At 43.3% G+C, this 22,339-nt stretch overlaps 1 protein-coding gene across 1 annotated transcript in view; it reads right to left on the reverse strand.

The window, feature by feature from the left end:
* LOC147105720 (mitogen-activated protein kinase 12-like) overlaps window positions 1-22,339 on the reverse strand; it is a 65,393-nt gene that overhangs the window by 36,149 nt on the left and 6,905 nt on the right. Inside the window, exon 3 of the mRNA XM_086010348.1 lies at window positions 17,705-17,763. Coding sequence (XP_085866474.1) covers window positions 17,705-17,763 — 59 coding nt within the window. The remainder of the gene's footprint in view (window positions 1-17,704; window positions 17,764-22,339) is intronic.

Below are 22,339 nucleotides of genomic sequence, written 5' to 3' on the forward strand. Positions count from 1 at the left end.
GCGTGAGTACCCCTTCCGTACTCACGCGTTTGGGGAGGAATTTCTGCCCCATTGTGTATTCCCTTGCCTTGTTAGCCCTCCCCAAATGCATTACCTCACTTCTCTGGATTGAATTCCATTTGCCGCTGTTCTGCCCACCTGACCAGTCCATTGATATCTTCCTGCAGTCTACAGCTTTCTTCTTCATTATCAACCACATGGCCAATTTTTGTATCATCTGCAAACTTCTTAATCATACTTCCTACATTCAAATCCAAATCATTGATATATACCACAAAAAGCAAAGGACCCAGTACTGCTCTGAAGAGTCACCCTAGATTGTATACTCAAGTGCTATAGTCGGGCTATTGACTTAGCCAAGCTAGTTAACGGTTCCGCATATACTGTAGAAAGCAGGAGTGAGCCGCACTGTCTTCTGCAATATTATGCAGCAAGAAAGTCCTATGTACAACATAAGGCTTTAATATTTAGGTTACAGAGTTATAAACCTGGTCAAAGGTGCAGTGGTGGTTTGTCAATGTCATCTTACAGCTGAAATTTCTCAGGATTTGGGATGTATTTTTAATTGAAATTGCTTACTATAAAACTGAGAGGCAACAATGAAAATGCCTCCCTCACACACTAGCAAAATGTTATGCTTCAGTAAAAATGGCCTCACATGTGATGCATCAGCCAAGACTCGTATAGAATTGTAATATTCCCATGTGGCAGAAGCAAAGATCTGGCAGTAACATGCAGCCAGGCTTGTGAAAATTGATCCTAGATTACAAAACTGATATTTCACGAAACAATCTACTGATGGATTCAAATCATCATTGAATTGCTTGGGTGTTTTTGAAAAACAATTACTGAGATAATTAATATTTTCTTGGCAGTTACTATTAACGTAATGGTTAGATCCTGGAGCAAATGTCCAATTGATACAATATCCATACTGACTACCCTACTGTGGGGAGAGAAATGATTTTTTCTCATCTCTAACTTTGTTTGACACTTGTAAATTTGGTGTTTGTGCCCTCGTCTTTTGCTCATTGTTCAAGATAATTCATTTATTTACTTCCACCTCATCTATATTTTCATTATTATCTGAAGATCTGTATCATGTCCCACCTCAGTCTTTTCTCCCGTGAAAGACATTTACGTTGCTGGAGCCTTTTTTCATAACTTAGTAGCCTAAAGCCTGAAATCATCCCAGACACGCTTCTCCGAATCCTTTCTAATGCATCAATGAGGCAGGATAATCAAAATTACTTGTCTAACTGCAACACTGGCTTAGTCACTGATCTGTGCAATGTCACTGTGACTTGTTTTGATTTGCAGTCCAATGCGTTGCAGTACCCAATTTGCCTTATTAATAACTTTGGAGGAAAACAGCACCAGATGGCTTCATTAGCCATTACCTTGGGGTGGAAGCTAGGAGATGCATTGATTGCAGGATTAAGAGTTAAATAAATGGAGTGATCGCAAGAGTATAGTCGAGAGGTGTAGCAGCATAGTGGGAAATTTTTGATTACATATGCCGTCTGCAGTATTTAGTTTCAATAAAAATCCTGTGGGTTTCTGCCACTTCCATTTCTGTACCGTTCAAACGCTGCCCAGTAATCACTGTCCAGCATCTCCCAGAGATAGTTGATTTACATCTGTAGGAACCCTTTAATTTACAAGGCTCAAGATTCAGGAAACTATTTCAACTCAAATATTAATGTAGACTTTGTGGGAAGGTGAGCCCTTATATGAGTTAATAAAAAACCTGTCTGACTTACATTACTTGTGGATCAGAGAATTCACTTCTCATCATTTCTAGCAAGATGAGATCTCACTTATTCAGAATGAAATTAAAACCAATATTCTGGTCTAAGCTTTAAAAATATTTTAATAATTTTTCTCTCAGCAGGACACTGTTTATTTGATATGTTTTAAATTGTTACCTGCCAACCCCCGTTTATATACTGGCTGCTAAAATAGTGCATACAGTATCGTAATTTCTCTCTTCTGCACCAGACCTAGACAAGGCACTTCAGCAGCCACTATGCAAATAGACATCAAAATAAAAAGTTGACCATGGTTGGCCACTATACAACTCGTTAAGGTGCTGGCTCATAGAAAGTCTGGCTCTGTAGGGACTAGCAGCCTTCCTTGGGTCTATCCCTCAAGGCTATTTGAATGTGCTCACTTGATAATGATTAGATGTGGGACCTGGCAGATTTTTCCCCCCCTCCCTAGGCTGGGGTCATCGTGGTCAATTGTAGATCTCCCACAGCACCCCAGACACGTACTAACTCAGCACAGGCTAGTGATCAAACCTACGATCTTCCTGATTGTGTGCACCAGTTCCAAATTATACACTTACCCACTGAGCCACTTCAGGAGTCACATCTTTAGCAGAGAAGAGCTCCAGTCATGTGGTTTCATGGTAATGGAGGCCAGAGTTCTGGATTCATACTTTTCTGTGCATTTTCTGTCATTTGCCAAGCATTGACATCATCTGCCAAGTATGTTACATCTAAGAAATGATGCAATAATATTTGAGGATCAGATCCTGGGTATGGGAAGTAAAATAAGGTTTAGGAAGAAGACTTCCACTGCTCGCTATTTATAGTGAAATTGTAAACAAGTTCTTAATACGTTCATTTACGATTTCGCTAGAAATAGAATATAATGGAGATTTAACTGCTCAGTAAACTGAATGAACTTCAAGAACTGCTGCCTGTTGACAGTTTCTGCTGTCTTGAATGAAAAATAGCTCAGTTGCCATGGAAGTACTTAACTATTTGACGAATTTCTAATTGATTTACTCTAGTTTCCATGGTGACTGAACTATTTTCACTGGAGATGGCAGTTCCACTGTTGTCGTACTGAATATACACTGATCGATCAGGAGGAAACAGATCTACTTTAAAAAGAGAAACACATTTAGATTCATCAAACACTTCATTGAACACCAAGGCCTCGAAAGTATGCAATCTGATACCAGCATATGAATACTCAAATGTGTTTGTCTGAAATGTACTGGAGATATAAAACGTTTTATAATAAATGGTTATCATCTCTGCTAAAATGGCAGAGAGGGGAATTTCAGTTAAATGTAGGATAATATCCCATAGGACCATCTATCTGCATATATAAAAAAGCTATGTCTAGCTGTCACGTTCAAGACATCATACTTTGTTACAGCTGCAAAATAATTTAAACTTCTGAACTGCAGCCTGAAACTGGCAAGTAGATGTCAATCTGCAAGGTTCCTTGACCAAACAACAATTAAAATCGGAGTGAGCTGAACCTTTGAGCATAGTAATCATGCTTAAAAATAAGACAATTAAATCAAATTTGACTTATAATTGATTTCATGAATGCAGAGCAGTTACACTTTGTAGCTTTTTTGACACATGCTGCACTTTAGGAGAATAATGCATTGTGGCACTGCATGGTATTTTTTTAAAACGTGCATCCTTTGACTTATTGTGAGCAGTGTCACAGGAGATCTGCTAATATTAGGAAAATTTAACTCTCAGCATCAACCTCAATTTTTAATACAAATTTTATTGCTACAGGAGGAGCCTGTATTGCTTCAAGTTTGGCTAGATTCTAACCCAGGTTTCAAAAGTGATAGGTCAATGATCTAACTCAATCCTTCGCCTGTACAACTTCAATTGCAGTGCATTATCCAGTGGCGAAAATGAATATATGTTAAACTGTAAATAATAACCAAAATAACTTTGAAATCCTCTTTAAAACCTTTTTATCTGACAGTCCCTCACTCCCCCTCTAACCCCATCACATCCTGTCTTTCTGAAATTTGTTAATACTATTCTAATCAGTTCTCCTCTGCACTTTCATCTACCGTTCTTTCCAAGTACAGTAACATGTTTCTCCTTCTCCAATATATCCCCACCATTGTCAAGATCCATTGTACGGTCTCCTACTCAACTCATTCGATCCCAGGACCTCAAAGCTGTGGAACTCATTTGCCTCTCCCAGTCCTCCTACAATCTTCAGGTTTTTAAAAAGCCAACCAAGATGCCACTTCGTTGCTACTTCCTGATTATTTTGCCTTCTGTTTTATTTTTTCAGCCTTGTTAAGTATCCTGTACTAAGGATCATTGTCTAATATAAAAAAATACATTCATGTAAACTGATCGCGTATTCGGACTGCACCATTGCACAAATTTGTAGCCCAGTGCCACAGAATAGAACTTCCTTCGGAAGATGCTCACATACTAAGCTACATTTATTTCAGAAACAGACAGAAAGATTTATTGTCAGGTGTGGTTTATTATTATATCTGGGGAACTAACCTAAAATGTAATCTAAATGTGCTGGAGAAAGATCAGCACAAGATCAGGATGATGCTGTGTGAAATACTGAACCTAAGTTAGGGTGAAAACATTTATCATCAATAATTTAATGTATGGGTTGACAACTTGCTCAGTTTCAGAGGCAGGAATATACATCTAGTCCAGTTCACTGATGGATGAACCTATAACTCGTTCCATTCAAACTCACACTCACAGGCGAGTTAGCACGCAGCAGGATGGCTTGGCTGTCAATTTATTTTTGCTCCATATAGGAGACATTTAAATTGTGCTTGCTGCCTCCTCTTGTTGGCATTAAGATCAGGAGGTCACTGAGGGTAATTGTGACTGGGCAATAGTGTAAAACAGGTGATAGTGGCTCAACCACCCGTTAAACACCTCTTCCAATTTTCATTTCTATTGACTTCAAAAGTTAAGTACTGTGTTTGAAGAATTAGGGATACAAATCAGTACCCTACTGCTTGGTGTCACACCATGATAGAGTATTAACATTGGTAGAGCTTTTTCAGATTCTCGCTTTCTATTTTTTTCTTTTTTTTATAAACCTAGTTGGCTTCTTTTTTTAAATAGTTTTTCTTTGCTTTTTCGCTTCTTTTCTTTTCCTTTCCATCACTTCTGTTTCTCTTTCTTTGTTTACTTTGATATTCCTTTTCTCTCCTTTCTTAGGCAAGAGTCAGGATCTGGAGCCAAAAAAGGACAGTGGTCAGAGTGGCGCTGGTCCTTGGAGTGGCGCTGGTCCTTGGCGTGGCAAGTGGAAAGAGATTATAGCAAAGCTGGAACTTCACAAATGGACAGAGGTTGGAGTGAAGCCCAAACTTGGAACAGAGAACATGTTGAAGCAAAATCAGGAAGAAAGCTTGTGTCACAGCTGTACCACATTATATTAGGCTTGTGGTGTATGGTGGAAGTAATCAAGTTGGTATTTCACAAACACTTTTGAAGCCTTTACAGACCAGTACAAAATATTTGTCAGGCCAGATCTGGGCCATGCCAGATATAATGTTTATCCTTGGTTTAATATATTGGAATGTTTGATTAATGGTTTCAAATCTATTGCATATTCTATGTAGTCATTTGAAATGATTGTTGAGTCTTGTTAAATGCAACATGTTGGGACACAATACATTGCACGTATAGAGCTAACCACACATTTGGTAGTACAGTAGAAAATAGAAACTATTTAATGAGTATAATTCTCATAATTCACAATAAAGACACAAGTGAGATAAGCAGGTCATTTGAAAAGTAAATATTGTCCATGCCATATAATATTCTACTTATGCTGTTTATCTAATTAAAACTTTAAACAACATTTTATTTTTAAACAAGGTTTTATAGAGGGTTATGTAATGATTTTAATTTTCACATTTGGTAGAGTCTTTTGTAATGTTATGTTTACAGTAGGGATTTGTACTGAAAGCAATTCTGGATCCGACTAGTATGAGTGGAGAGGCTCACTGGCTGAATCAGGGACGAGCTCTCACTGTCTGTGCAGTGGATTTCTTTTGGGTGGAATTTTTGACCTTGGATAGGCCTCAGCTGTGCTTTTTTATTAAGGGCAAACTCGGTTTTTACAAATGTTTGTCTGTTTTGTTGCAAATGTTTTATGCAACAGGGATTAGAATTCCTGTTGCAATTGGTTAATCAGGAAAAGTGAAGATTATTTTAGTTACTGTTAATGTAATTGTTTTTAACCAATAGAAATAATGTTTGTTAACATGGCAACTCTATCCACGACCACTGATAAGGAGTAAAACCAGCCTGGATTCTAATAATACAATTGGTTCTGTTTTCTACGTGAAGAGAAAAGTTACTCTGTAACAGTGTGATTATATTAGGCATTTCATCAGGAATTGCTTTTCCCATTTTTGCATATAAAAGCGAATGTGATCTTACTTCAAACACAAATCAAATTTTTCCAACCAAGCAAACAAATTACTTCAAGAGGATGTCAGGGACTGAGATAAACAAGTAAACTTCTAAATTTTCTCCTGTGCACTCCTGAAGCCATTGACTCGTGCTGGGGAATGGTTTCAAGGGTGGCAGCTGTCCACTGGAATCTTGCTAAAGTGGATATTCTTTATGCATTAGCCTAGTTACGGAGCGTTAGCCTGCTATTCCACCGTGGAGGCCATCGCAGCTGAGCCTGGTGCTGCCCTCAGCCAATGTCCGAACTAGGTAGCAATCCAAAACAGAAACCCCCGGCTGATATATTCTCTTTACTCTGGGGAGTGATGTCCAGATGTAGCACCTCTGCTGTTTCCCCAACTGAGATTGGTTACATCAGCACGGAATGGGTATTAAACACCAGCCCTCCCTAGTCTGTATGCCACAGTTATACACAGCCTTTGCTAATTGAGCTGCGTCCTTGTTTAATGTGATGTTTGGTGGTACCATAGAATTGTAGAAAGTTCAATACAGAAAGAGGCCAATTGTCCCATCACGCTTGTGTCAGTGCTCACTCCCTCACCAGAGCCATTTACTCTAGACCCATTGCCTTGCATCGCTTAATGTTTCTTGTAGAAGTGTTTATCTAATTCCCTCTTAAATATCATAAATCATTTGTGCTAAAGCATGTCATATTCTAATAACCCTTTGTACAAAAAAAATCCTCTTAACATCCTTCCTTTATACTTCTAGAAATTACCCTGAGTTTATACCTCCTTGTTGCTGGTTCATAGAGCAGTGGAAAAAAATGCCACTATTTATCCTCTCAACCCCTTTCAAAATTTTGAACAATTCCAATGGATCCCATCTTAACCTCCTTTGCTTCAGTGAGTACACTCCAACTGTTTTTAAAGCTTCAATATAACTATACCCTCTCACCCCGGCCATTATCCTCGTGAATCTACATTGCATCTTTTCTCTCAAATGAGATGCTCAAAACTGCACACAATACTCCAACTACAGCCTTATACTAACTTATCATCATCTCCTTACTTCCCTATTCAGTGCCTCATTTATGAAACCAATAATCCAGTTTTGTTCTTTGTGTGGCTTTTCCCAACTTTGAAAGATCTGTGTATCTGCACCTTTAGATATCTCTCTGTTCTTTCACTTCATTAAGGATCTTATCGTTTTGGGTGTTCGTCCATCCCCTGTTCTTCCCCCATCCCCAATATCTACTACTTCACATTTATTTATTTTGAGCTGCATTTACCACATATCTGCTCACTCCCCTTAGTTGTCAAATTCTTCCTCACAGGTTCCCATGTCCAATCTGACTGTCGGCAGGTTTTTTTATATTACTGTATAATAGCTTTCTTTTGTGTGGAAAATAATTGAAATTGTTATGGACATTTACCATTAATACAGCAGTACTATTGATAAGGTTTTAAGATCGTTAACTAAGTTTGTTACCATGGTTAATGATTCATCACAAAGAGCTTTGCTGTGGATTCACTGGAACCAGGGAAATTATTTCTGATAACAAGTTTGTATGATGTGACATTTGCAAATTACAGGCAACCTGGCCTCCCAACACACTCACTACCAGCAGCTCAGAGGGTGCTTGACTTGCTCCCACACCTTTTAAAATATGAAATATTGTTTAATCTTACAAATATTTCAAAAGCTCCAATATTTTATCCTTGCAAGTTTTCTTGCAAGTCTGTATTGAGAATTAATTATTTTCAGAATTTTTCTATTAATAAACTTTATGAAGCCAAACTTGTAGTACGGGAAAAGAAAAAACTGTTTAGCAAATGTGAGCACAGCATATGCAAAACACAACGTGAAGGCAAATCTTTGCGCAATCTCACACACTAGCAGTTTTGTACGCATTGTGAGATAGAGGAGATGGTCCTGTTTGGGACAGAGCAGTGACGACCCTCAAAGGGATGTGTTCAGACCCAGTGGCAGGAAAAAGAAAAGAAAGACTTGTATTTATATAATTTATATAGTGCCTTTCAGCACAGTGTGTGCTATCTCCATGAACCCACACACGGCAACATGGGGGGCGAGATGGAGGCGGGTTTCGGTTTGGGTGGGTTTGAAACCTGCCTCCACTGATGGGAAAATCACAAATTTTTGAAACCTATGATTGGTCACTTGATTTCAGAGGTGTGGGATGCCCTTGCTCAATTAGTGTTTTGGGATTGAAACTCGCCTCTGTTGACAGCACTTTTCCAGTCTGATTTTATGGCTTCTTGCTCCCTTGGCTCATTCCACAGCATTTCTGTGTCTCCTCCAACATCTTTTGAGAAACCACTATGTCCAACTCCAAGACAAGGGCCTACCTGAGGCTCTCGGATGAGGCGCTGCAAATGTTGTTGGAGAGGGTGACAGCTAGCATGGAGGTGCTCTTCCACTCATCTCGGAGGAAGGGGCCTGCCAAAGAAACCAAGGCTGTGTGGGTACAGCTGGCAAGGGATATAACCTCCAGATCTGTGTGCAGATTGGAAGACTGTTTCTGTGTATTGACGAAATGCCATCCCTGTTGGAAAGCATTAAAATGATTTAAAGCCAAAGTATTGGCGTTATGCCATCTGTTCTTTCGCCTTAGGCAGCTCCACATTGTGGGCACCACCACATTTGCGTTGTCAGGTTGGTGGCTTGAGTGAAAAGAGGCCAGAGAGCCCATTGTCAATGATGTCCTAGGATGGAGCAAAGGACATGTGCCAACTTGGGCAACCTTTGCAAATCTGGCCGATAAGTTCATCCCTTGCATCCCGGGCTCTGACCTCCTCCTCCCCCTCCTCCTCCAGATCCTCATCTGAGGTCCATGCAGAAAGAAAATGAATGGTTCCCATGCTGCTTGTAGATGCCTCCTTTAGGGAAATGCTCATTGCAAGCAGGGAGAGGGTCTTCCAAGGAGGTCCCACAGTTGATGGAGTCAAGTTGCAGCACCTCCGACTTCGGAAGGCCTTTTAAAAGTGCTCAGAGACCTTTTAAAACCAAGATCTGGCACCTGCAAGTAATCCTTGCTGCAATAAACAATGTCTTGTTAGACCAGCAGCAGTGAGGAGGCCACCCATGAGTCAACCCGCCAGGTTTACTGGCATGGTTTAGGAGGTGCATGGGTCACGCTGAAACGCTGGAAAATTCACGAGGGCCTCTCAAAATAGGCTGGCGAGGCCCTTAATGAGCATTTAAGGATGTTAAATAGCGCAATGGCCAGCTGGAGGCGGGAGCATTTCCCGACTTCCAAAACCATCACCGGCAAAATCCCGCGGAGGCGGGTTCTGAACCCGACCTCTTTGAATCGGATTTTCCCGCCTCCAAACCCGCCTCCTCCGACGTCAGAAAATCGCCCCCACGGTGTTGCAAAAAGCTTAGGCCTAGATATTCATCTCGGGCGGTGGCGTAATACCGGTGGTATCGGATCGGCCGCCTGTTATACGCAGCGCCTGATATTCAGTTCCATTGACTGCAATAGGCCTGAATATCAGGCACTTCGTATAATGGGCATCCGATCCCATACAGCCCGCGACGAATTTCTAGCCCTTAATGTCTTACCAGGTTAGGCAAGGTAAGTGGAACCAACCACACCTTCCAAGGATACATTGTATACTAAGCATGTCTGCCACTTACAATCATCTCCCCCTCACTGTGCTGACAGGCTTCAAGAGCTTACCAGGAGGTAGCATGAAGCGCTTTACCCTCCCCAGCTTTCACCTGAAAGTGTTCCTTCATTCAGAGCCCAACAAGCATGCAACTCACAAAAAGCCTCACACGGTATGCATCTGTCACCATCCTCATTATGGTCTGTATGCTGACATCTGAATTGGATTATATTTAATGTCAACCAGAGGACATTCTTTTTAAAGACCACCCAAAACACCAGAGAGAAATTGACCACTTAAATGGAAATAAAAGCGAGTGGGGTGTAAAAAGGGCAGCCGGGCTGCTACCGTCTGTTTTCTGCCGAGGAGTAAAAGTGAAAGTTCACCCCCTGGTCTCTTGGCTGAAAGCCTGGGGACCTAAACCTCATGGGTCCAGCTTGCAGAGTATAAGGTGTGTATGCAGGCACCAGGGATGGTCTCCAACAATGTGCAGCAGATGGCACTAAGAATGATAACGTTTGTGCACTGCAGTCCAGACTGGAGTGTAAAAACTCCAGGTAGATCTGCAGCAGAGGTCCCCACAACTTAAGCCTTAAGGGCAGTCTGTACTTCTTCCATGGATGGTCAGACTGCCTCTGGTATCAGAGTGGAGAGGGCTTTCTCTTCTGGCCTCTAAATGATTGGGGCTTAGATTGAGACATGGGTTTCACTGATCTCATTCATGCCATTAGGCCTGCAGAGGCAGTGCCTGATACTTACGGCGTGGCAGGAATATGTTCACATGATGGTGCTGTCTTTCAGGATTGCAGCAAATGTGTGCATTCCCTCCAGCTCACTCAGGCGCATGGACATGTGTCAGAAAGGATGCAGGGCCAAACTGCCCATGCAGCAGCATAAGAGGTGCAGTCTGCTGCTGCTCCTTCTTAGGCATGGCCGTCATTAGATGAGGGCCACAGAGTTTCAAGAGGCTCGTACTGAGAGGCAACAACCAGCCACTCAGGTAAGACCTCAGAAATTCGTTTTACAAATTTGAACATCACACAGTGGCACCAAGAGGAAGCATAGTGGTAAGAAATAGGTAAGCACCCACTATCAGTGGTAAATAGAATTAATGGTTGCACTAAGGTTGTTGTGCATTCTTGGCAAAGTTTGGAGGTGGCTTTGATGCTGTGGTATGAATGGGAGTTGTGCGAGCTGATGTATATAGAGAAAGCGTCTGTAGATGATGGCATAATTATGGTGGGAAGGGGGAAGGTGTCGACAGGACACTACATGCAGTGACCAAATGTGGTAGTCAAAAGAAGGTCTCCTGTATCAGAGTGGCATGAATATCTACTTCAGCCAGCAAAGAGTTGTCTTTTGCATCCTCTTCAGGCTGGGACTCCTCCTCTGGCTGAACCCTCTGCCAATCTTGGGTGTTTTCCTCTTCTGCAGCCTCCATGATGAGGCCTTTTTGTTGTGTGTTAGGCAGCATACAACCATCAGCTTATTTCCTATATTACAGAGCAGCCTCAGACTGATCCAAGTTCCTGAAGCTCACCTTCAGTTGTGTGCTCTATTATCACTCTGGTGGATAAATGAACCTCGTTGTCACAGTATTCAGCTGGTGTCTTGGGAAAGTGCAGTGGTGTCATCAGACATAGCTGTAGAGACTAGCACGGATATCCTAGGAGCCACCCAGAGGGGTGCCCTATGGGTTAAGAATGCTGGCACAATGGATTGCCTTAAAATGAAGGCATCATGGTAGCTCCCAGGAAAAGGAGCATTCACTTGCATGATGTAGGGAAGGGGTTACAAATAATCGACATTCAGAATCCTTTCCTGTTGACCTACGTAATGGTATTGATCCATAGAGCACGTATGGTGGTCACAAAGGCCCAGTCTAAGGCCTAGAAATTGGGTATAGCCCCGCTTGAGGCGTTAGAACTGGCGATGTGCTAAGTTTATAGCCAGACGAAACTTATCGCCGCCTGGCGCGATATTGGGTTGCATCGCCCCCAAAGGGGATTGAGGCGCTAAATCAGCCGTTGCACGGTGCTCTTAAGGCGCAAAAGGTCAGGCGCTACTCAATATCGACGCGGACGGGCGCAGCGCAGGTGAACTCAATTACGGGAAAGCACGAGACCTACAGGCGCCGGCCAGCTCTTAAAGGGGCGGGTCAGTCAGACTGATCTTAAACACCCAACGCCCTGAAGGCCTCAGATTCGGCGCTCGCCCTTGTCTGGCGTTAGAAACTTGTGCATTATGGAGAAGGTTAGGCAGAAAGCAGAGCGCTTCAGCACTGAGGCTCTGGACCACTTGGTGGCTGCAGTTGAACACCGTTGAGAGGTCCTGTATAATGGCAAGAGGCCAAATCAGAAGGCTTATCGACGATCTTGGAGGGAGGTTGCTGTGAGGGTGAATTCCAGCAGCATGGCGACCAGGACCCCTGTTCAGTGCAGGAAGAAATTCAACGACCTCACACGGATCGTTAGGGTGAGTGATGGTTTACCAAACTTGTGCTTCCCTCCATCTGCAGCTGACTTCAGGCACGCTGCTGCAATGATGCGCCAATGGCCATCTGTCAGTATGCACCCATGGCCCTTTCTGGCCACACACATGGACAGATGTCTCAAGGCCTCATGTAAGGGCTCTTGCACCATGGGGGGCATGCGATGAGGTCTCAAGGCCTCATGTAAGGGCTCTTGCACCATGGGGGGAATGCGATGAGGTCTCAAGGCCTCATGTAACAGAACCTCCCCTTCTTTCCCCTGCAGTCCAAGATGGCACAGATTAGAAAGGAGCAGCGTCGAACCGGTGGCGGACCTGCACAAGTGGTCACTCTCACGGATCTGGAGGAGAGAGTGCACCAGATACTTGGAGGACATCTGTCTGGTCCAATGACCACTGCATCTGCCGACCCCATTACTGACAGCGAGGGTAAGATTCTCACCATTTCCACCTGTTGCCTTCCACTTGGTCCCCCCCGCCAGCATGCATCCTCAGTGTGCAGCCATGTCAGAGCCTTGCCGCAATCTGGCATGCCTTTCAGCAAACCTGTCCTTTTGCTAAAGCCACTCTTCCACCTCCCACTTTCAGATGAAGCAGCACCAACTCAGGCTCAACGCGCTGAAGCTGCCAGTGCCAGTGCCACCGGAGGCGACGACCAGGAGGAATCTGGACCAGCCGTTGCAGAATCCGGGGAGCGGAGACATCTGCAGACTGGGGATAGTAGCCCCCTGGAGGGGAGGGGGGGTGGCTCTGAGGATGAACCAGTTGCCGGACCAAGCGGCATGGAGCAACGCAGGGGGGATAGGCAAGTTCGGCCACCGTCTCCCCGCAGGGCAAGGCAGGTCGTCATGACTGCTGCACAAAGTGCAGATGAGGTCCGTCGCCCTCCAAACAAGCTCCCATTCCGATGCCAGTTGGTCAAAAGGCTTTTAGGTGTAGTGGTGCAAGTGCTTCGGACAGGGTTGAAGGTCCCAAGTACTGTAAAGCTCAAATCCCAGAACTCCGCTCCACATTAGCTCGCCAACTCTCTCTAGCAGCGAGCGCAATGAGCAGGCCAAGTGGCAGAAGATTCTGCAGTAGAGCTGTCCCCTTTAAATAGCGCCCCCCTACTCCGAGAAGGGCCTGTTAGCCCTCCCTCGAACTGTCACTAATAGCGCTGGGCGCTAAGGCTCCGGGCGCCACCCAATATGCGCTCAGGTGCTCCTAAAAGGCGTTGCACACTGAAATGACGTCATGAGCTGCTTGCGCTCGCGGGCGCGCGCAAACACTTAGCGCAGGCGCTAAATGTATAGTCAATATCTGAGTTGGCGCTATCTTCATAGCGTCCGCCCCAACATAGCGCTTCGCCCCAATTCTAGGTCTCTTTAGGCGCTCAGCGCCGGCGCTACCAACCCAATTTCTAGGCCTAAGACTCTAAAATTGCAATGCCTGGTCAAGCTGCCACCAGTTGTTCATGGGGAAAAAGGCTTGCTGTAGCAAACAATGCCTCTGTGACTTGCTTTATGCATCTGTGCACAGCCGATTGGCTAATGATACTGATATCCCCAGTGGCAGGCTGGAATGACCCTCTGCATTAAAGTTCACAGTGGTAATGGACTTTTGAGCTACTGGCAATGTGGTTCCTACAATGGAGGTGGGCTGTTAAACACATGGCATAAATCGCTGATACCTTCCATTGTGAAACACAATCACCACAAGCACTGTTCTTGGGCCAACTGGAGGTAGGAGCACCTCAGTCTTTATATTCTTGTTTGGTGGCTATCAGCAGGTAAGTGTCATGCACCTCCTGTGTTGCCTGACCAACCCAGCCTCCCTCTGCTGCTCCTCTTCTTCCTTCCAGATAACAAAGATACACTGATATTTGCAATGGTGCACCCTTCAGAATTGGGGTTAGGGTAACGGGAGCCCCATAACAGAAAGCACAAAGGTAAATGGTAAACCTGTTGTCCGCAATGAATTGGCTGAGAAATGTTAGCTAAGGTTGAAGCTCATGGAATTGAAGGCAAATTATTGACCTCGTTAGCAAATTGCCTGAGCAGCAAGAGACAGAGAATAGGGATAATGTGCAGGTAATCTAATTGGCAGGATGTGACTAGTGGTGCTCATAGGGATCTGTCTTGGGGCCTCAACTATTCACCGTATTTATGAATGACTTAGATGATGGGATAGAGAGCCACATATCCAAGTTTGCCTATGATACAAAGATCGGCGGCATTGTAAGCAATATAGATGGAAGCATTAAATTACAAAGAGATATTAATAGATTAAATTAAAGGGCTAAACTGTGGCAAATGTAAGCAAGTGTGAGGTCATCCACTTTGGACCTAAAAAGGATAGATCAGAATACTTTCTAAATGGTGAAAAGCTAGAAACAGTAGAGGTCCAAAGAGACTTGGGGTGTCCATGTACATAGATCGTTAAAATGTCATGGACAGGTACAGAAAATAAACAAAACAGCTAATGGGATGGTGACCTTTATATCTAGAGGACGAGAATACAAGGGGGTAGAAGATATGTTGCAGCTATAGAAACCCCTAATTAGACCGCACCTGGAGCACTGTGAGCAGTTCTGGGCACCACACCTTAGGAAGGATATACTGGCCTTGGAGGGAGCGCAGTGTAGATTTAGCAGAATTATACCTGGACTCCAAGGGTTAAATTACGAGGAGCGATTACACAAACTAGGGTTGTATTTCCTGGAATTTAGAAGGTTAAGGGGTGATTTGATCTGATAGGGTAAGTCGAGAGAAACTATTTCCGCTGGTTGGAGAGTCTGGTCTAGGGGGCATAGTCTAAAAATTAGAGCCAGACCTTTCAAGAGTGAAATTAGGAAACATTTCTACACGCAAAGGGTGGTAGAAGTTTGGAACGCTCTTCCGCAAACGGCAGTTGATGCTAGATCAATTGTTAATTTTAAATCAGAGATTGATAGCTTTCTGTTAACCAAAGGTATTAAGTGTTATGGGGCAAAGGTGGGTATATGGAGTTAGGTCACAGATCAGCCATGATCTCATTGAATGGTGAAACAGGCTCGAGGGGCTGAATGGCCTACTCCTGTTCCTGGAAGCTGTGAATCTTTGTAAAGTTTCCGCTAAGCTCTTTAAATCCACTTCTGTCTTTTCTAAAGCATCTTGTAACATTGTTTGTGGTTAAGCATAAATAAGGTGGTTATCGTGACATTTAAATACACCCACACTTCTTATGCCGGCACTAAAATCCGGCATAATGGACCTGCTCCATTTCCTCATCCCATCTGCCCGAACTGGACCGTATTCATTAGGAAATCTGGGCTAATTACAGAAATGTGCTACAGATTATGAAACTAATTTCAGACTGGCTACATACAGTACTTTGGAGCACAACCAACCAATTATCATCCTGAAATTCAATTTTCAAAGTTGAACTGGAATAAATGCTTTTAAGAGATTCAAGATTAAGCACTTGACCAAAACTGGTTTTGATTGATCAGCAAATTGTATCCAATCGATCTTATAGACTAAATAATGTATAAACACTCACAATTTCATGGTATGGGAATAATAATTTAGCAGTGTGTTATCTAATGCATTTACACATTATGGAAATTGGAAAATGTTAACTTTTCCCACAATAAGCAGGGTTTTGTACATTCATGTCCATTACAAGCAGGTTGCAATAGCCCCAGATTTCTGCAGGGCCAGGGGCACACGCATGCCGCAGGGGAATCAGCTCGTACCTAGATATACCAGGTCCCAGCCCACAACGCAAGTTTCTGTCTGCCTCAAACACGGCCCATGATGTCAAAGGTGTGGGAATTTCCTCAGGCCCAGTCCTCATATGGGTCTGTTGAGTGGTGGAAATGGGGCCTAGCTAAGGTAACCAGACCAGAGTCCTGGAAGGCCCTGGAAACTATAACTTTGTCTAATCAGATTGGCCCTCCTAAAAAAGTCTGCCTGTGTGGGGGACAGGGCCTAAAGTGGCCATCCAGCAATGCGTTCCTGCCTCCCAGGTGTTGCGCAGGTGCCCGCTCACTGTGCTATAATCAAGTGGCCCTGCCCTGCCCTGCCTACTCCTGCCCTGCCCTGCCCTGCCTACTCCTGCCCTGCCTACTCCTGCCCTGCCTACTCCTGCCCTGCCCTGCCCTGCCTATTCCTGCCCTGCCTACTCCTGCCTGCTATGTTTCTATGGGTAAAACATACACAAGCTTACATTGATTCCTGCTGTCTAAAAATATTGTTAGGTTCTGCATTTAATTTTTTTCCCCCAATGACTTTACATTTCTTTCCTCGTCTCTGCAGTTTTCTACCCTCCTGACTGGGGTAGAAACTTTCAGGGCCATTTGGCCTCCACAACATTGCCCAAGTGGCCATTTTTCATTGCAAGCCTCAATAGTGAGCGTTAGCAGGCCGTCTGACTGTGGAGCATTCTGACACACACTCACACTTCCTCAATAGTGAGCGTTAGCAGGCCATCTGACTGTGGAGCATTCTGACACACACTCACACTTCCTCAATAGTGAGCGTTAGCAGGCCATCTGACTGTGGAGCATTCTGACACACACTCACACTTCCTCAATAGTGAGCGTTAGCAGGCCATCTGACTGTGGAGCATTCTGACACACACTCACACTTCCTCAATAGTGAGCGTTAGCAGGCCGTCTGACTGTGGAGCATTCTGACACACACTCACACTTCCTCAATAGTGAGTGTTAGCAGGCCATCTGACTGTGGAGCATTCTGACACACACTCACACTTCCTCAATAGTGAGCGTTAGCAGGCCGTCTGACTGTGGAGCATTCTGACACACACTCACACTTCCAGGAGACATACCTGTGCAAGAATCAGGAGCTGGAACCCTTCCTTCGCTCAGGATGCTATGACCAATTATAATGCCTTAACTACTAGTCTCATTAAGATAAAGTGGCTGTGCACAAACAAGGAACCTTCCTGTTCTGTATAGCTGAGAGATGCAGATTTTACCTTTAAGCCATTAACAACGCAAAGCATTTTTTATCCATATATATTGTAAAGTTGCTCCATTTCAGTTGATAGAATCATAGAATGGTTACAGCACAGAAGGAGGCCATTCAGCCCGTCGAGCCCGTGCTGGCTCTCTGCAAGAGCACTTCAGCTAGTCCCACTCCCCCGCCCTTTCCCCGTAGCCCTGCAAAAAATGTTTCCATTAGGATAGTAAAGTGCTTTGCGAGGCAGGATACATTCCCTTGTTCATGTTGACCAAAACTAGAAAACTTTGGCTGTTTTGTGCACATCATTTTTTAAAATATAAAATGGTGAAAAGCTCAACACTGTTTAGTCTATAGCACAAAATGCTTCAACTTAATTTAGCTGTGTGTTTTCTTTTGGGGTGTGGAGGGAGAATATTGTTGCTCCCAAATAAATTACTTAATAAAAACTTACAAATCATTGAATTTCTCCAGGGACAGATCTGGTGTGAAAACATCCAACAGCCCGATAACCTAGAGAGAAAACAGAACACTTTGTCAATTCAAAATTCATACAGATTATTATCCAATACATCTGAAGGGAATAGAAAACAAAACAAAACACAAATCATGTGATGTGCATTTCTGCAGCAGTTTTCAAAAATGATGAATCAATATTTTATTTTAAGTACACCTAAGGAGGTTCTGTCTTTGCGAAAAAATGTCTGTAAACAAACAAAAAACGTTTGTCGAACATATAATACAATGATATCGAGTACATTGAACTGAGAGGTGCAACATGTGGTTGAAATGCATTACTCTAATGTGACAGAATCTGGCTGAAAATGACACATGACTCTATGTGAGTTCTTCAGCCCCCTACACAAAAACAGGTTTGTCGAACATATTTTCATAACAGCAAAGGGGCATAAATTTGTCTTGGGCGTGAAACGGGCAATAGCGAATTGGCAGCCCGTTTGATAAGCCCGTCCGATTTCCTTTTACATTGACTTCTTTTATGGAAAAGATGTCAAGCGGAGGGAAAATGGGCTGCCGCTTCACTATCATCCATTTTGCGCTACTGCATAAGATAAATTTATACCCCCCAATGGTTCATTGGAAGTGATTGTTTACTCTTTCAAAAATTAAAGTTACAAAGATTTGAGAAAAGAACACTAAAGTCACAAATTTAATTGTCGTTTTTTTTCTCTTAAATATTTATTGGTTAAACAGCAAGTGCCAGCAATATCGTCAGGTGTCTGGCTTGGATGAGCTAGTGAATCCCGTTAGACTGTTGAATTAAATTATATGTTTATAACTCTACAATTTTAGTTCAGCTCTCTTGTATCGCTTGGCTCAGTAACAACTCCAAACTAGCTCCCCCCCAATAATGTTATTAATTTTCATTGCTTAAACAACAAAAAAAACCAAGGAGTGCAGATTCACCCCCTGCACCATCCTGGCGCTGGACAGGAGCAGCACACCCAAGTTCATGTCTGGGAGCATCGGGGTTTCCTGTACTGGGCCATGTAGGTACTCCCAGTCAGGTCTCCAAAATTAGGGCCTTCTGGCAATTGATGGAGTTTGGCAGGAAGAAGGTCCCAACTGGATGTGGACAACCTGGTGAGAGGGGGCTGTTAAAACGGTTTCGAAAAAAATGACCTACCTAACTGTCTCCTGCCTGCTCCTGTGACCCCCACAGACCATAGAGTTGGCAGGCGTTTGAGGCCAGCAACAGTGCCATGTCTTTTAGTCACCCCTGCGCAGTAGGTGTTGGTACAGGAAAACAAGGCTGGAGGCTGGATCCCCCCACCCCACCCCCACCTCATTAGCCTAGCTCTGATGGGTTAGACAAATAGTCAACAGGGGACCGCCAACCACACTAATGGAACCATTTTACTAGAATAAAAAAGAGCACTTAAATTCAATTGTTATGTTATTTTCTTTACCCCAAATTCCACTCATATGTTCACTGTTTGTGGCATATTCTTTGAGGAGAAAGAAAGTGGACCAGTCCAGTTCAATTGTGTACTCCGCCTATATTTCATGTTCCCAGCTCCAATGTCTCCCACTCGGCATTCATGGCAGCAAAGGATGCCAAGCTGATGAATTCCAGAGGAGCTGGTTGGTGACGGCCATGTAGGTAATATCAACTGAACAGCTCCCCACTAAGCAGGAGAACTGAAATGGTCAATGTCCATGGAGAGAGAAAATAACTTCACAGCAGAACTTAGTTTAATTTACATTTTTGGATATGAGCACAAACACTTGCTGCATATTTCCACATGAACAAATTTAAAACTTAAATTGAAGCACTACGAACTACAGTAGTAGAACTGGCGGATAGCTAACGTAATACTGATATTTAAGAAGGGGGATAGAACATGTCCAGGGAATTATAGACCTGTCAGCTTAACATCGGTGGTAGGAAAAATAATGGAATCCCTACTAAAAGGAGAAAATAGAAGAACATCTAGAAACCAAAAATATAATAATGAATAGTCAACATGGATTTTAAAAGGGAAAGTCTTGCTTGTCCAACCTTATTGAATTTTTTGAAGAGGTAACAGAGAGAGTAGATAATGGTAATGCAGTAGATGTAATTTATCTAGATTTTCAAAAGGCCTTCGATAAGGTAACACAAAATAGACTGATGAATAAGGTCAGAGAATGCGGAGTCAGGGGACAAGTAGCAGAATGGATAACTAGCTGGCTTCAAGACAGAAAGCAGAGAGTAGGAGTAAAGGGTAGCTATTCACAGAAGGTGACTAGTGGTGTTCCACAAGGATCAGTGCTGGGACCACTGCTGTTCACAATTTACATTAACGATTTAGAGTTTGGAATCAAAAACACAATTTCTAAATTTGCAGATGACATCAAATTGGGGGGGGGGGGGGTGATAGTCAATACTGAGGAGGACTGCAACAAATTACAGGAGGACATTAATAAACTTGCAGAATGGGCATATAATTAGCAAATGAAATTCAACACAGATAAATGTGAGGTATTACATTTTGGTAGGAAGAATAGGGAGTCACGTTTTACTTGGAGGGTGCGAGTCTAGGTGGGGTAGAGGAACAAAGGGATCTAGGAGTACAAATACACAAATCACTAAAAGGTGTGATGTAGGTTAGCAAGGCCATAAAAAAAGTAAACGAAGCATTTCTAGAGGGATAGAATTGAAAAGTAGGGAAGTTATACTAAACCTGTATCAAACCTTGGGTAGACCACACTTAAGAGTACTGCGTACAGTTCTGGTCGCTATATTATAAAAAGGATATAGAGGCACTGGAGAGGGTGCAGAGAAGATTTACAAGGATGATACCAGAAATGCGAGGGTATACATATCAAGAAAGGATGAATAGGCTGGATCTCTTTTCTCTTGAAAAAAGGCGGCCGAGGCGTGACCTAATAGAGGTGTTTAAAATTATGAAAAATGTTGATAGAGTGGATAGAGAGAGAATGTTTCCACTTGTGGGGAAGAGCATAACTAGAGGCCATCAATATAAGATAGTTACCAAGAAATCCAATAGGGAATTCAGAAGAAACCTCTTTACCCAAAGAGTGGTGAGAATGTGGAACTTGCTACCACAGGGAGTGGTTGAAGCGAATAGTATCGATGCATTTAAGGGGAGGCTGGACAAGCATATGAGGGAGAATGGAACAGAGGGTTATGCTGATACATTAAGATGAGGAAAGACAGGAGGAGGCTCGTGTGGAGCATAAACGCCGGTATGGACTGGTTGGGCCAAATGGCCTGTTTCTGTGCCGTATATCCGATGTAATGATTTGAATTTACAGTAATGGGGAGAGGCTGGAGAAAAGCGGAACTAATTATTTATACAGGGGGAAATTCAATCTCTTAATATGACATGTATCTGAAGCCGTTTCTTTGTAAATGACATATTTTGGAGGCTGAACTTTCACCAATTTTTGGTCAGATCCAAGATTCAAAACTCAATATAACTGTGGCATTCGGGCCCTAGAATTTTATCTTGGGATACTAGCGCATGAATATTAAATGCATTTGCCTGAAATTCCTTCCTTTGCTATTTTAGCAGAGACTTTAACCAGTTTAAAATAAACGGGTTAACATTCCACTGAAGCAGCAGAGGAAGGAATTTCAAATGACGCCAGCATTTTACAGCATAATTTCAGACCAAGGACTGAGATGAGGAGAAATTTCTTCACTCAGAGGTTGGTGAATCTTTGGAATTCTCTACCCCAGAGGGCTGTGGAGGCTCAGTCGGTGAGTATATTCAAGACAGAGATCGATAGATTTTTGGATATTAAGGGAATCAAGGGATATGGGGATAGTGTAGGAAGTGGAGTTGAAGATGATCAACCATGATCTTATTGAATGGCGGAGCAGGCTCGAGGGGCCAAATGGCCTACTCCTGCTCCTATTTCTTATGTTATGTTCTTATTTGTAATGTCAGCTAACATGGGGGCCAGGAAGGGAAGTTGGGTGATCAGTAGTTTAGTGTGATTGGGGTCAATGGAGCAGGAGGTGGGTCTCATGGGAGATGATGAACTCAGAAAGGACGTGACGGGAGATAGGAGAGTAACTAAAGAAAGTTGCAGGTTCAGGGATAGGGTGGGGAGAGGATGATTCATCTTGGCGGGCAAGGGGAAGGGAGGAATGTGGCAAAGGCAGTTGAATGGATGGTCTCAACCTTAGTGGCAAAGGAAGTCATGAACTCCTCGCATTTGTTGTTGGAGATGAGAGTGAAGGAGGCAGGGAAGAGGGGTTTAAGGAGATGGTTGGCATTGGAGAAAAGAAGATGGGGATTATCTTTGCTTTCCAGGATAATCCTGAAGTAGTAAATGGTTTTAGCAAAGGAGAGCAAGGCCCGATAGTGCTTGATGTGGTCCAGCCAGATTTGGTGATTGATGGCTAAACCAGTTATGCACCAGATATGCTCAAGACTGCGCCTGTTGGACTTTGTAAGAACACTGGATTTTGGTGTCCTGGTAATTATATGCCAAGGAACCAGATGAATCCATAACACCCTTGCTATACTCTTCATTAAGGAACCATTCAGAGTTTTATCATCCAGATTAGGTCTAGGTGTGAATAATGTCTAAGTCAGCTCTCCAAATCATCACA

The sequence above is a fragment of the Somniosus microcephalus genome, chromosome 17 (genome assembly GCF_052327205.1).
Source record: "Somniosus microcephalus isolate GS21.2 chromosome 17, FLI_Smic_1.0, whole genome shotgun sequence".
Classification (NCBI taxonomy): domain Eukaryota; kingdom Metazoa; phylum Chordata; class Chondrichthyes; order Squaliformes; family Somniosidae; genus Somniosus; species Somniosus microcephalus.